Raw genomic sequence first — 16595 nt, 5'->3', positions numbered from 1 at the left:
CTCTGGAAAACATCATTAATCCAGAATAGATTGGGTCCCACATATTGCAGTTAGATGATCTTCTACTGTAGCATCATCTGAGAGCTTTACATAAACATGAATGCTCTTTCCAAGAGTATTTCTCCTGCATCTACCAAGAAAGAAAGGAACTGTTACTGGAGGGCTTACTCTGTGTTAGGCAGTGTGCTAGTTGCTTACACTGATGGCACTTTTTTTTTTTTTTGCCCAATAACCATATAAGGTAGGTGGTACTAGACTTATTTTATAGATGAGGAAACTGAGGTGCACCACCTCACCTCCATTAAGTAATATCCAAGATTACACAACTAGTATTATTTGAACCTAGGTGTTTCTGACTTGTAAGGCCACTAGTACTGGGGCATCCTCTTCACCTATTCCCCACCTGTAAGGGGCTGAGGCCTTCCTGATGTTGCTTGAGTAATACAGTGAGGACAGAGAACAATCTGCTATACACACTTTGAGAAAATTCATGATGATGGGAGTAGTGGGAGTGATTCCATGTCTCTAGCCTAGTTCAAAGGTGTCAATTTTTTAAAGGGTTTATATAGGTTAAGTTTTTCCCTCCATTACATCTTGCCCAGCTCATCCCATAATAAGCAGTTGGCCCCTTTGAAAAATGGGAAGACTAAGCCTGAAAGTGTGAGTGGGCTGCACTCCCAATTTGAGATGTTTATCCCTAAGATTCTTACTCATGGAATATATCAGTGTTTTCAGAGTGGTTCCCCATTTGTGTTCTCGGCTCCTATCTCACCCTTCATCCCCATCATTTCCAGAAATGTACTCTAAAAATCATCCCTTCTCTTTCCTGTATCTTCATCCTCTCTCATTCAATTGGGTCTTTCCTCTCAGCGTAATTATGCCCCAGCAATGCACATCTCCTCGACCCTGTGTCTCCTTTCATTCATTCCACCATTCACTTAACCACTTGATAAACATTTCCTGAGAGCCTACTCTATGTCAGGCATGGTGCTAGGCAATAGGCATACAGCTGTGAGTAGATATAGTCTCTGACCTTAAGGAATTTATAGTCCAGTGTAAGAGACAGACAAAAGATAAATAATCATACAAATACCATAACAAACTGTAATAAGTTTTCTGAAGGAAAGGTACAAGGTGCTATGAAAGCATATAACAGGCCCTGACCTGTTTTGGTTGGTTGTTTGAACTATAAGTATGATTTGGAATTAACTAAGGAGGTGGGATTCCAGACAGAGGGAACTACATGGGCAAAACCCTTGAGTTAGGATAGAGGAAGACCCCTTCAAGAAACTAGATGGACAAGATTGGTGGAGTATAGGGTGCAGAGAAGGAGGGAGAGGTATTTAGGGGCCAGATCAGGCAGGGTCTGGTAGGGCATTTTAAGGATTGCAGCCTGGATTTATCATAAAAGAATGGGGGATATGTTTAAGAATTTTAAGCAGAGGGGAAGGGTTACATGATGAACTGTACATTTTGAAAAAAAAATAATAAAATAAAATAAAATAATAATAATAAGATTAGAGGGAGGCAAAATGGATACAGGTGGAAACCAGTTAGCAGACTATTGCTGTGATCCAGGCAAGAAATGATGTTCCTACCTGGTCTAGGGTAGAAATAATCATATTCAAGAGATATTTAGCAAGTAAAATTGGTGAACTGGATGTGAAGATGGGAGAGAGGGAAATAAAAGAATGACTTCCAGGTTTCTGGCCGATGCAACCAGATGACGGTCATGCATCTAATGATTTGGGGAACACAAGAAGAAGACCAGATTAGAGAGAGATGGTAAGCTGGGTTTTGGATGTGCCAAGTTTGGGTGCCTTTGAGGAAATCAGGGCAAGATGTTAAGCAGGCAATTGGATATATGGGTCTGAAACTCAGAGAAGGGTTCTGGGCTTGAGCTAAAAAATTGGAAATCATTGACAGTGTAGTTAGTTGGAACCAGGAGCTTAGACAAGATTGCCTAATGAGAGAGATACTCCACCCCTTTACAGCCAGACTTCTGGATCAAGTAATACACACTTCTGTGTGTTTCTTAACCTCACAGATTACTCTTCAACCCATTGCAGTCTTGAGTCTTACCCCATTGCTCCACGGAAGCTGTTCTTGCCAAGATCAGCAGTGACTCCCTCAATGCTAAACACAGTGGGCAATTGTTAGTCTTTTCCTTACTTGATCTTTTTGTAGTGTTTGAAACACTTAACAAGCCTTTCTTCTTGAAACTTTCTACTCTTTTGGAATTTGTGATATCACTTACTTTTAATTTTTCTCTTACTTCTTTGGCCATTTTTTAGCAGTCTCCTATATGGTCCTTCTGCCTGGTATTTTCCAAGGCGCTCGTCTAGTTTCAGTACACTGGAGGAACTGAAAACTCAAATATCTACCCTGTTTCCCCTTGCCGTCGAGTCAATTCCAACTCATAGCAACCCTATAGGAGAGAGTAGAACTGCCCCATAGCATTTCCAAGGAGTGGCTGGTAGATTTGAACTGCTGACCTTTTGGTGAGCAGCCAAGATCTTAACCACTGCCCCATCAAGAAATATAAATGAGTGAAGGAGGCTATTTGCATATTAAACACATTGCCTTGTGGACCTTTATTTGCATAGTAATCCGTTTGTTTACAACTAAACAGCAATTTTGTTTACTTCTACAAATAACCATGTAGGTCTAATTGAAGCCAGAACAGAAGCAGGGAACATGAATTTTTATGTGAAATATCTCAATTATTTATATTTTGGTAACATTCCATTTCGTTTTAAACACTGTACTAGACAAACAAAAAATGTTGGAAGGCCTCATATAGCTGTTTGGCTGCCAGTTTGCCATCTTTCTTTGAGCAGTGGCATTTGCTTTCATGGTTTTAACCACCCTCCTAGACTGATAGGAGCCTTGGTGGCACAGTAGTCCAACACTTGGCTGCTAACCAAACGGTCAGCAGTTTGAACCCACCAGCCACTTTGCAGGAGAAAGATGCAGCAGTCTGTTCCTGTAAAGATTTCTCGCCTTGGAAACCCTTTGGAGCAGTTCTACTGTCTTACAAGGTCTCTATGAGTTGGAATTGATGACGGCGGTGGGCTTGGGCTTGGGCCTAGATTGATGATTCCACATTTGCTTCTTAGGCCTAGAAGTGACTTGCATCCAGCTTCTTAATAGACATCTCCCCTTGGCTACCCCAGAAGCTCCTCTGACCTAGCATCTTCCTCTCTTTAAGCCACTTCCTATTCTATCCAGCCACCCAAACTAGATTACTCTCTCCCCACCATCATGTACAACCAATGAAGGACTTCTGCGTTTACTATCTTTTAAATCACTTTCTTCACATTTACTTTCTGTCCCTAACGCCACTATTTCTATTTAGGCCTTTACTGTCTCTCACCAGGATTACTATAATAGTAACAGTGGCAGGCAGTATAGCATAGTATGAACTCTTGAGACAGATTGCCTGGTTCTTGGATGAGTTATTTAATTTCTCTGGGCTGCAATTTCCTCATCTATAAAACGGGGATGATTAAGTACCCCGTTAGGGTTGTTGTGAGGATTAAATGAGTTGATATATATAAATCACTTAGAAGAGTAAAGGATTTACTATTGCTATTAGTAGTGGTAGTAGTATTAGCAGTAGTAGTAGTAGTAGATCATTTCTTTCCTTCTAGCCACTGTGTACCTTTATTTTATCATCACAGTTGTCCTACTACATTGCAGTTGTCCCACTGCATTACACTGTCTTCTACTAGACTATTGGCTCCTTGGGGCTTTGGACTTTGTCTTATTCATCTCTGGATGAATGAATATAGTACTCAGCCAATTTTTTTTTGACTAAATGAAGAAACCTATTTGAGTCTCAGTTTCCTCCTCCATTAAATGACAGTGTGAATAACTGTGCTACCTCACAGCATCATTGGAAAGATCAAATGGGAGTATGAATGCAAATGTACTTTGGAAACCCTAAGGGATTACCAAAGTGTAAGGTATTCATGGTAGTAGTCAGAGTGGGTCCACTTTTTGCAGGCTGAGTTGGTGCCACCTTTTAATTTTGGGAGATAATTGGGGACTTTGCTAGGGGTCTTGGCCCATGCTTTTGCAGGTCTTCTGTTGAATTGTTGGCCACTTGGATTCCCATGACAGAGCCTTAGGTGAAGAGGAAAATGTCTATAGTCACACTAAGCTATGGGGCTCAGAAACTTCAGCCTTGCTGCCCACAGAACTGAAAATTCAAGGCCTGGCTACTCCCTCCCCAAAGGAACTTACAATCTTCATTAATTTCAGGAATCTTTCTGAACCTGTCATGACCTATAGACTGCACAAAGAACTGGTCTCTGCTGCCAGTAAGTATTTATGTTACTAGTTAATTGTGTCGTTCTGACTTCTTAATAAGATTTGGAGCAATAAGCCCTAGGAAACTACTTAGGGAAAGAAATTGGGGGAAAAAATACATACACAGACTTTGCCCACTGCCAAATGAGAGTGTTCTTGCTTTTTGTCTAACTCAAGAGTTGTATTATTTTTCATAAATCCATGTTATTTGAATGAGTTGGAGAAAATTGGGCAACTTGAGGGACGTGATAGGTGTGAGTATTTTATTGATTGATTTTGCCTCTTTCATCAGAACAAAAGTGTTGGTTCCCATTATCAGGGGGGATTTCAGTACAATTGCTGTTCCAGCTTTTCTTCAACAATTTGCCTTTTCAAAATGCTTTTCAATTGTGTTGTGAATTACTACTCCTAATCTGTTAGCCCTAACATCACATTTTCTAGCTGAGAAAACTGGGGGTAGTGGTAGAGGGGTGGGTAGGAAATGAGGCATATAAATCACCCCAAAAGTTGGCAACCGAAGAAGCATTGAAAGTATTGGCTGAGGCCACTGTATGAGGGTCCCTCCTCCCTACCTCCACATGACCTTTACCTTGCATTGTGCCTTGTGCTGTGTGCAGGAAAGATTCAGGAACTTGTCCTCATAATGGGTCTTTGTCAGGGCAAGAGGTGTTTGGTCTTTATTTCTAGGCTTTCATGGTGATTTTCACAGAAACCCAGAGGTAGCAGCATACCTTCCAGTACCATAAGGAAGTTAGGTGGGAAAGGGTTTCCAGCTGAAAGTTTGTTTTTGGGGCTTCAAGAACAAACTGCTGTGCCCAGAATTCTGACTTTTCTCTGAAATAGTTTTCTCTTCTGTTCACTTCTCTTTTCTCCTCTCTTCCTCATTTTTTCTAGATCTATTCTTTGTTTCTTTTTTTCTATATCTTTGCCTTTTGTTCTCTCTCTCTTTGCCTCTATGTTGTTTTGTTTCTTGGTCTACCTTTGTCATCCTTTCTCTGTGCCTATTTATCTTTCTGTCTCTTTTCATCTCTCTGTTTCTTTCTGTATCTCTCTTGTTGTTTGTGTCTATCTCTGTATCTCTGTGTGTGTGTATGTGTGTGGTGTGTATGAGATTTTGCTTGATCCAATTGCGCAGAAAGCCAAAGCATTTCTCTCACTGTTCTTTCTCAGAATCTGACAACCTGGATTACCGGCTGGGAGCTATTCACTCCCTGGTATATAAGCTACCAGAAAATAACCGAGAGATGCTGGAACTTCTTATAAGACACTTGGTCAAGTAAGTAACTGCTGAGCTTTCAGAAAGTGCTCCTGTTAGAGTACTGGCCCACATGGCAGGACTGCAGAGAAACTGTCTCTAAGCTTGTTAAATCCCAGCCCCCAGTTGCTTAATCCTGATCTGTGAGGAAGGTGGTTTTGCCTGGATGCTTATATATATCCTCCCAGTGTCATCATGTATCTGAGTTGTTTCAATTGAGGGGCAATGCCAAGGTAGAGTGGGCTGAACACAGGCTTTGCTGTCAGATAAACCTGGTTTTGCATCTCAGCTTCGCTTACTTAGCTGTATAATCTTAGACAAATCTACCTGAGCCTCTGTTTGGTTATCTGTAAAATGAGAACAGTAATGCCTACCATGCAGGACTGTTGTGTGGATTAGAAAGAACACAGGTAAAATGCATGGCACATAAGAGGCTGTCAAGAAATAGGAGTCATTGCTAAGATTCTAGTCATCTTCTTGTTCTGATGTGGTAGGCAGGAACAGATAGCATCATTCCAGAGACCAGAGCTGGTGACAGGCTCTGAGATGGGTCGGTGAAGGGGGGCATTTGTGTCCCACTGTGGTGTACCCTGGACAGAGGGTACAACTTTGTAAATAAAAATGAATTTCTTTGACTGATAAAAGGCTAGCTGCTGCCTCTTAGGAAGCAGTATGGTGCAGCACAAAGCACTCTGTCCAGGAGTCAACAAACTGGGTTCTAGTTTCAGTTCTGCCATTAGCTCACTCGGTGACCATGGGCAGACCACACTCAAGGCCTCTCTTTGTATATTAAAATTAAAGAAATATGAAAACAAGCTTAGAAAAATTGTAGTATATTTTAAGAGTTGAATAGTTAATAAAATAAAGATCAGCACACTCACAAAAATGCAGTGATATTATATTTTAATCTCACTTGGAGAGGCTCTCAAACACCGAAAATTGAGGCTCTTGGTAAATGTGAGGCCCTCAGCTAAATGGCCCTCTTAGCCTCCCCCTGTGATAGATCTGGTCACTCTGTCTCTGGACTTCAGTTTCTCCTTTGATATATCTCCATGATAAGATCCAGCTCTGACATTCTAAGGTTTTGTTTTTATTTCTGTAGCAAATGAATATTACAGGCAGGAATGAGTGTAGATAAATACACTGAACTAATAAGAGAATAGCTTTTATACTTATTGTTAATGTTTGCTATTTGGTATAATACAGAACATTAAGAGGCATTTTCTCCCCCAAAAGTAGTTTGTGATAATCTCAGTAAAAGTACAAAACATCAGGAGATATTTTCCATATAAGTTGGAAGTTTCCCAGGGGAAAAGAGATGTTGGGTTCAAGTCCCAGCTCTATCACTAATATGTTGTGTGACCTTAAGAAAGTCCTTCATCCTTTCTGGGCCTCAGTTTGTTCATCTATAACATGAGGGGCTGGACCAGCTAATCTAAAAGTACTGTTCCAGCTCTGACTTTCTAAGAGTTAGTATATGTGGCAGGAGCCAAGGGCGCAAGTAAATTGAGGCTGCTCCTGCTAGATGGGGCACCTGTTTCCATCCACCAAAGGAGCTGACCAGCTGCCTTACTTCAAGAAGATTGGTCCTCCAAAACCCTAGCAAAAAAGGGGCCAGAGACATGAACAGACAGGTCACAGAATTAGAAAGGCAAATATCCATAAATATGTGAAAACTTAAACCTATACTGAGATACGATTTATTGGCAAAACTCCTAAGGCTTGACTATATTCTCTGTTGATGAGATTTTAGGAAAACAGACACTCTCATATATTGTGGGTGAGAATTCAATACAGTCCACAAGGAGGAGAATTTGGTAATCTCTAACAAAACTTTGTATTCATTTACCATTTGACCCAGCAATCCTGCTCTTAAGCATCTACTCTAAAAACACATCTCCACAAATACAAAACAACATATGCACAAGGTTTGTCATTGCAGCATAATTTATAATAGAAAAAGATTGGAAAAAAACATGAATGTCCAATAGTAGGGGACTAGTTGGATAAATAATAGTATATCCAAATAATGTATTATTATGAAGTACTAAAAAAGAATGAAGATCTCTATGAATTTTGATTTTATAATGATTTCCAATATGTACTACAAATTTCAAGGATATAAAACACAAGGTGTAAAACAGGATATTTAAGATGCTACCTTTGTTTTTTGTAAGAAAGGAGCAAATAAGAATATATAATAAAAGAATATATATACATATTTTCTTTATTCTTGTCAAATGAAACACCGTAAGGATAGATAAAAAACTAATGATTCAAAAGGTTAAACACAGAGTTAACCATATGACCCAGCAATTCCACTCCTAGGTATATACCCCAGAGAAATAAAAACACATGCCCACACAAAGGCTTGTACACAAATATTCTTAGCAGCATTATTCACAATAGCCAAAAGGGGAAATAACGCAAATGTCCATCAGCTGATGAATGGATAAATAAAATGTGGCATATCCATACCATGGAATATTATCCAGCCCTAAAAGAGGAATAAAGTTCTGATATATACTACAGCATGGATGAACCTTGGAAACATTATGCTAACTGAAAGAAAACAGGCACAAAAGGTCACATATTTTATGATTCCACTTATATAAAATTTTTAGAATAGGCAAAGATACAGAGACAGAGAATATATTAATGGTTGCCTTGGGCTAGGGAGCAATGACATGGAAGGGGATGGAGAATGATTGCTAATGGGTACAGGGTTCTTTTTAAGGGTAATGAAAATGTTCTAGAATTAAATACTGATAATGGTTGCACAAGTCTGTGAATATACTAAAAATTGTTCAATTGTACATGTTAAATGGATGAATTTTATGGTATGTGAAATATATTTTAATGAGGCTGTCATAAAAATATTCTAATGAAAATGATTACTATGGAGGGTAGGTAGTGAATAAGGTCAAGGGAATAGGAATGAGAGCTAGATTTCTCTAGGTCCACCTCCGTATATGGTTTTGACTTTTGAGCAATATTAATATTTTAAATAGCCAAAAAATAACATTAAATAAAAAAGAAAACGTTACAAACCCTAAAATTGAACAAAAACAAAAGCAAATGAATCTGTATGTTTATCAGCTGATGACATAATCACAGAGAGAAAACAATTATTTCAACTAACTTTTCAACACAGCCCTCTTACTCATCCTTAATGCGATATAGTCTAAGAACGAGAGCTGCAAAGAAGTTGTAACCATCACTCAGTAGGTTTATTATTAGTAGTAATATTATAATTGTAATTTTGAAACATAAATACATGTGTGTGTATACATATACATATATATCACAAGAATAAAGCAAAAATGTAAATATATTAATGTTACTAAAAACCAAGATTTATGGTGTAAGAAAAAGAGATACAGATACAAAAATTATAGATGTAAAAAAAGTCAATAATGTTAATGTTGAATTGAGAATGTCAGTATAACTCAGAATTTAAAAGAAAAAACAAAACAGCAACAACAAAAACCTTTGTTCACTAAATGGGCTTAAAAGTGATTATGCCCAAATACCAATGAATACACCTAGTGCCCAGATTTTTGTTTCTAAATATTATTCCCTGCACAGAGGAACCAGGGCTTTTTAGAGAAATGGCTGATTCCACGTCTGGAACAAGGGAAGTACAAGGTGAGCCTGGGATAAATTGTACCACAAAGCCAGGAAGTGCTTAAACACTAATGGGGTTATGTCAAAAGGACACAGGAACCTGTTTGAAAGCACTGACACTGATTACATTTTTAACAACCTAAACATCAAAAACAATGAATACTGTATTTTATTATAACACATTGAATAAATAAAAATTTATAGAGGGCAATAGAGGAAGGAAAGCCCTTTATTACTGAAGAATGCCAGCTAATAAATGTAGGCAGAATGTAGAATTTAAAAAAAAATCACCATTTGTAATCTCAATGCCCTGACTGTTTCAGGCATGGACCAAAACCACTGGGTAAGAAATTGTTGAGGAACAGGATATTTACATAGTTTCAATGTGTTACCCACAGATTACTTACTATTTACAAAGGCAAAAAATGTATCTTTACAGTTGACCTATCTGGAAGACACCATCTTAATTAATTGATCATAGTGAAATCACTAATAACGGTACAAACTGAATTTATGCACCTCCTGATACAGTACAATAGGAAGTACAACTGTGAAACATTCTTGTCAAAAATGTTTAACCTGAATCAAATTAAGCCTTTCCATAGAAAAAACCAGAATGTTTGACATTCTATAAGACAACTGGCTTGGAATCATCGAAAAATTCTGTGTCATGGGGGGAAAGGGTAGGGGTATGATTCTAAATTAAGAGGCTAAAGAAACATAAACAAATGCAGCATATGAACCTTGATTGGATCCTGATTTGAAAAAAACAGCTCTAAAAGAGTTATTTTGTGACATTTGAGAACAGCTGAGTGTGGACTATCTATTAGATGATATAGAATTATCATAAATTTTCTTATGTGTGGAAATTTTATTATACTTTTGTAAGCACTTTTGTGCCTTTTTTGGGAGATGAATGTGGAAGTATTTAGGGTTGAAACAATTTACTATCAAAGGGTTCAGAAAAAAATATGCAAAGAGAAAGCAAATCTGGCAAAATATTAACAATTTTTGAATCTAAGTGTAGAGTATGAGCATTCATAGTACTATTTTATCAACTTTTTTTGTATGTTTGCAAACTTTCATAATCAAAAGTTATGGGGAAAATATGCATAAGCAGCATCAGCAGTTGATATTATTTTTGTAGAAATATTTATAACACAGCATTTGCCAATTCAACATTTTTCAGGTGTACAGCTTAGTGATATGAATCACATTAACCAGTTGTGCAACCATTACCCTTAATCTGTGCCAAATTTCCATCACTATACACAGAAACTCACTGCTTCCCAAACAGTGGCTCCCCTTCTCCTCTTCCTTCCCACCCCTGGTATCCACTAATAAACATTGGTCTCTATATTTTTGCCTATTTTTATTTTATATAAGTGAGATCATACAGTATTTATCCTTTTGTGATTGACTTACTTCACTCAGCATAATGTCTTCAAGGTTCATCTATGTCGTAGCATGTGTCAGGACTTCATTTCTGTTTCTGGCTGAATAGTATTCCATTGTATGAATGTACTGCATTTTGTTTATCCATTCATCTGCTGATGGACATTTTAGGTTATTTCTACCTTTTGGCTATTGCAAATAGTGCTACAGTGAACACTGATGTATATATGTCTGTGTTGCTGCTTTCAAGTCCCTTGGGTATATACCTAGGAGTGTGATTGCTGGGTCATATGATAGTTCTATTTTTAGTTTTTTGAGGAACCTCCACATAGTTTTCCACAGTAGTTGTACCATTCTGCATTCCCACCAGCAATGAATAAGGGTTCCGATTTCCCCACATCCTTGTTATCATTTGTTACTTTCCATTTTTTGTTTTGTTTGTTTTATCTTAGCCATCCTATTGGCAGTGAAGTGATATCTCATTGTGGTTTTGATTTGCATTTTTCTGATGGCTAATGATGTTGAGCATCTTTTCATGTATCGGTTGGCCATTTGAAAATCTTCTTTGGTGAAATGTCTATTCAGGTTATTTGCCCATTTTTCAATTGGGTTGTTTGTCTTTTTCTTGTTAAGTCGTAGGAGTACATTATAAATTATGGCTATTAGACCTTTGTCTGTTATGTAGTTCCCCAAAATTTTTTCCCAGTCTGTAGGTTGTCTCTTCACTTTGTTGGCAAAGTCCTTTGATGTACAGAAATCTTTAATTTTGCTGAAATCCCACGTATCTATTTTGTCTCTTGTTGTCTGTGCCTTTGGTGTCATGTCTAAGAATCCACTGTTGAGGACTAGGTCTGGAAGCAGTACTTTGATGTTTTCTTCTAAGAGTTTTATGGTTTTAGGTCATACATTTGGGTCTTTGATCCATTTTGAGTTAGCTTTTATATATTGTGTGAGGTATGGCTCTGTCTTCATTCTTTTGCATGTGGAGATGCAGTCATTCCAGAACCATTTATTAAAGAGGCTGTTTCACCCCCCTGTTTGATGGATTTAGCACCCTTGTCAAAGATTAGTTGACTATAGACGTGTGCACCTAACTCTAGGCTCTCAATTCTATTCCGTTGGTCTGTATGTCTATCATTATACCAGTATCAGGCTCTTTTAATCACTGTCGCTTTATAATATGTTTTGAGATCAGGAAATTTGAGTCCTCCTACTCTGTTCTTCTTTTTCAAGGTTGCTTTGGCTATTTTGGGCCCTTTGCGGTTCCATATACATTTGATGATTGACTTTTCCACTCTGCAAAGAAGCCTGTTGGAATTTTGAGGGGGATTGTGTTGAATTTATAGATCAATTTAGGTAGTTTTGACATCTTGACAGTATTGAATCTTCCAATCCATGAGCATGGAATGTCCTTCCATTTATTTAGGTCATCTTTAATTTCTTTTAGTAATGTTTTACAGTTTTCTGTGTACAGATCTTTCACTTCCTTGGTTAAATTTTTTCTTAGGTATTTTATTATTTTAGATGCTATTGTAAATGGGATTGTTTTCTTAATTTGTTTTCCAGCTTGTTCATTTCTGATGTATAAAAACCTGACTGATTTTTGTGTGTTAACCTTGTATCCTGCCGCTTTGCTGAATTCATTTATTAGCTCTAGTAGCTTTCTTGTGGATTCTTTGGGGTCTTCTATATATAGAATCATGTCATCTGTGAAGAGGGATAGTTTTACTTCTTCCTTCCCAATTTGAATACCTTTTATTTCTTTTTTTTTTTGTCTAATTTCTCTGTCTAGAACTTCCAGTACAATATTGAATAGCAGTGGTGAGAGTGGACTTCAGTCTTTCTGCATTGAGTATGATGTTAGCTGTGGGTTTTTCATAAATGCCTTTTATTATATTGAGGGATTTCCTTTCTACTCCTACCTTGTTGAGTGCTTTTGTCATGAAAGGGTGTTGGATTTTGTCAAAAGCCTTCTCTGCATTGATTGAGATGATCACGTGGTTCTTTTTCTTTGTTCTATTAATGTGTTGTATTACATTGATTGATTTTCCAATGTTGAATCATCCTTGCATTCCTGGAATAAGTTCTACTTGGTCATGATATACAATCCTTTTAATATGCTTCTGTATTCAGTTTGCTAATATTTTGTTAAGGATTTTTGTGTTTATATTTATCAGGGATATTGGTCTGTAGTTTTCTTTTTTGTGGTATATTTGTCTGTTTTTGTATCAGAGTGATGCTAGCCTCATAGAATGAGTTAGGGAAGATTCCCTCTTTGTCTATTTTTTGGAAAAAGTTTAAGAAGGATCGGTGTCACTTCTTCTGTAAATGTTTGGTAGAATTTCCTGTTTAGCCATCCAGTCCTGGGCTTTTCTTTGTTGGGGGGTTTTGATTACTTCTTTGATCACTTCACTGTTATGGGTCTGTTGAGATTTTCTATTTCTTCTTGTTTTAGTGTAGGAAGTTTGTGTGTTTCTAAGAATTTATCCTTTTCATCTAAGTTATCAAATTTATTGGTATGTGATTGTTCTTAATATCTCTAATGATCATTTTTATTTCATTAGGCTCCGTTATCGTGTCCCCATTTTCACTTCTGATTTTTGATATCTGTGTCTTCTCCCTTTTTTTCTTTGTTACTGTAGCTAAAGGCTTGCCAGTTTTATTGATCATTTCATAAAACCAACTTCTGTTTTCATTGATTTTGTTTCAATAGATTTCTAGTCTCTATTTCATTTATCTCAAGAGCATGACTTTCTTAGTTTCATTGAATGGCACACCTGGAAGGTCCTTTAGATGACCTGATAAGCCTCTCAGTTCACAGATGAGCGATAGAAAAAATAGGCCCAAAGTCACACAGCGCATTAGTGATGAAACCAGGAAGTTTCCCTCCTTATTTAGAAACCAGAGTGTTCTTAGAATCATTGGACTCTAAAGCAGGATGAGACCTTAAAGTTCATGTAGACAGCCTCCCATCATACTTCCAGGTGACCCTCTAAGCCAGAAGTCTCAAACTGGAAACCTGTGGGTCAGATCCAGACCACAAATATGTTTCTTTTGTCCTGTGCTGTTTTGAAGGAAAAAAAAATGATTTGGCTCCAGCATTTTAAAAATCCGAATAGTTTACATAGAAATATGGATTTTAGGAAATAAGAAGATCTGTTCATACTGTGTTTGCATGCCCAAATGGCTATAATCAGTTGGAGGTAAGTAGTATTTGCTGTCTTTGGATGGGGCACAAGCTTCAGATATCCCACAGCCCCACCACTTCCAAGTTTTTAACAAATATTATATTAGGGTTCAATTTGAGATGATTTAGGAATTCTCCTTTTATAAAAATAGAAGTGACTCTCTTAATGGTATATCTTTAGGGGTGTGGTGGTAACTGGTGGTATGGAGAACATATGCTTGTCTAAATGGGGCAGCCACTTCTCATCACATCCACTTCCCTCATTTTAGTTCCCTGCATTCCCCGTGTAGGCATTTTAATTTATAATCTCTGATCTAAAGCATCCAATCAGAATTCTTTTCTCCTGGACTGGAGACTTCTCACAAGTTCCCTCTGATACCCATTCCCTTGCTTTAAATCTTGATATTCAAAAAGTTGTACCTGTTGTGGACTAGAGAATTTATTAAGTTTAAAATTCTTTTGCTGTCAGATCATATCACAAATTCCTACCTAATTCAGTATTCACCATGCCTTTGTCTTTTGTTTCATCTGTTTTATCAACCCACATTTTGGGATGATTTATGCCTCTTAAAGTTTTGCAAAATGCGTAATAAAAGGAGAGGTGCAGAATGCAAAGAAATCTCCCCAAAGAATAAGAAGTCACCTTCCAGATTTCATAAAAAGGACAAGAAGGAAAATAATGGGATACCAGGGACTTCCCTCAGGGAAATAGAAGGTAGGGCATTCAACAAACGTCACTTCTCTTCAGAGCATCCACTCATGCAGGAGGCTGTTCTCTCACATGTGGTGCTGCCTTGTCACTAGCGGTTTAGCCCTTCTGGATCATTTGGTGACCGCACGAAGTTGCTTTTCCATGTTAACATTTGAAAAAATTCTGACACTAGAAGAATAAGGTTAATTGCAGAGACATTTAAACTGAAGAGGACCCATCACCAGTCCAACCAGATCAAAGGCCCATGAATGGTTGGTATTCATTGCCATCTGAATGGCACCCAGCCTTTGGAAAATTAGTGTTTTGGGTGGGCAGCTAGGCTGTCCCATCTCCTCACCTCCCCATCTTCACAGCCAAACTCTCCAAAGGGCTGCACACCTTTCACTTAGCTGCCTCCAGTACTGTTTGAAAGAGCACTAGCCAAGCTCAGTTTCACTAAAATAGTTAATTAGTACCTGCTGTGTACCAGGCAGGCACACTTGGGAGTTGTTTACTACTTAGTAGGAGAGGCAGACAAGTAAACAGAAAATTGCAACATATCCTGCTTTCCAAAAGTGTCAGTCAAGATGAGATGAAGACAATGGGCTGTGATAGCTTAGGGGCAGGTCATGGAAGGCTTCCTGAAGGAGATGTCACCTAAAGTGAGACTTAAAGGATGAATTGGCATTCTTTAGATGTAGAGGAGGGGGGCATTCTAGGCAGAGAGAATGGCATAAGCAAAGGCATGGAGATCTGAAACAACATAGTGTAGTCAGAAAATCCTAAACTAAGCAGTTTATAAAAGAAGAGTACCAGAGATCAGCAGCACCTGGAATGGAGGCTCCTGGGGAGGTAATAATAAAAACAGGTACATCTATCTTGTGGAACACTTTCAGGGTGCCAGGTACCACACTAAAGCAGTTTAGCTCTGTTTACTCAACAACTTTCTGAGATGGGTATATTTTTATCCTCATTTTGAAAGTGGGGAAACTGAAGCCCAGACAGGCTAGATCACTGTGATGCCATGGATCACTTGTGGGGGCGGTGTCTGACCTCCTCTAACTTCACAAGGGGGAAGGAGAATCAAGATCAACGAGCTAAGGCTGATTCCTATGAGGCAGAGGACAGATATGCCTCCTCTCTTCGCCATCTTTACCAATTCTGACACCAACCGTCCCTCCCACGGCACTCTCTGCTTCTGTGCTGGATTCTATAATTCATTGCAATGGCCACACAGAACTCACAGACAATACTCACGATTATGGGGTTTATTAGGGAAGTAGCAGGTTACAATTCAGGCTCAGAAACACTCAGGATACTGTTCTTCCATGAAGACAGCCACTTCCCAGCCGTGCAGCAGGCACACTTCTCTCTGGCCCCTTGGCCTCTGCCCTGCTCAGGCAAGTGTTACAAAGCTCTTTTAGCCCCTGCCAGTACATGCCCAGAGGCATCCTACTCTGCCAGTAAGCCTCTGCCCAAAGGCACTCAGCTTTCTCTCTCTGTGGGCTAGGAAGTCCACTGTGCGGTCCCTTGCTGCTGTTTCTCTCTCTCTCTTTCTCTGGGTCTCCCGGTTCCAGGAGCTTCTCAGCGCAGGAATCTTGGGTCCAGAGGACATGCTCTGATCTTGGCTCTCCTTCCTTGGTGGTGGTGGGATCCTCTCTTTCCCACCTCTTAGATGGCTTATTTCAAGCCCAGTGAGATGGCAAAACTGACCTATCCCCTTGGTGGGCCACAATTACCCTATTTGCACAATCACACCCAAGAGTTACAAGACCATGGTGAGAAAGGCCACACAAAAGTGAGCCATCGCACTGCTGGCCACACCCCCTGGCTTTTCTAGCCATGGTTCTTTTAATGCTTGGAGGATAACTTCCCCTTCCCAATCATTTTACCAGTCCAAAACAGTCATTAACGATTAGTCCTTCAAAAATGTTCTACATTCTGCCTTGGTGAGTAGCGTCTGGGGTCTTAGAAGCCTGTGAGCAGCCATCTAAGATACTCCACTGGCCTCACCCCTTCGGGAGCAAGGGCGAATGAAGAGAACAGGATACAAGGAAAAGATTAGTCCAAAGGACTAATGGACCACAGCTACCAAGGCTTCCACCAGACTGAGTCCAGTACAGCTA

The 16595-nt window shown here is 38.8% G+C and overlaps 1 protein-coding gene across 1 annotated transcript in view; it reads left to right on the top strand.

The window, feature by feature from the left end:
• Window positions 1–16595, top strand: part of OPHN1 (oligophrenin 1) — a 628143-nt gene that overhangs the window by 480304 nt on the left and 131244 nt on the right. The window contains exons 17-18 of the mRNA XM_004380093.2: window positions 4267–4325; window positions 5485–5590. Of these exons, the coding sequence (XP_004380150.1) occupies window positions 4267–4325; window positions 5485–5590 (165 nt within the window). The remainder of the gene's footprint in view (window positions 1–4266; window positions 4326–5484; window positions 5591–16595) is intronic.

The sequence above is a fragment of the Trichechus manatus genome, unplaced genomic scaffold (assembly GCF_000243295.1).
Source record: "Trichechus manatus latirostris isolate Lorelei unplaced genomic scaffold, TriManLat1.0 scaffold00070, whole genome shotgun sequence".
NCBI lineage: Eukaryota > Metazoa > Chordata > Mammalia > Sirenia > Trichechidae > Trichechus > Trichechus manatus.
Note: the sequence above shows the minus strand (reverse complement) of the source record. Positions and strands in the feature narration are given on the sequence as shown.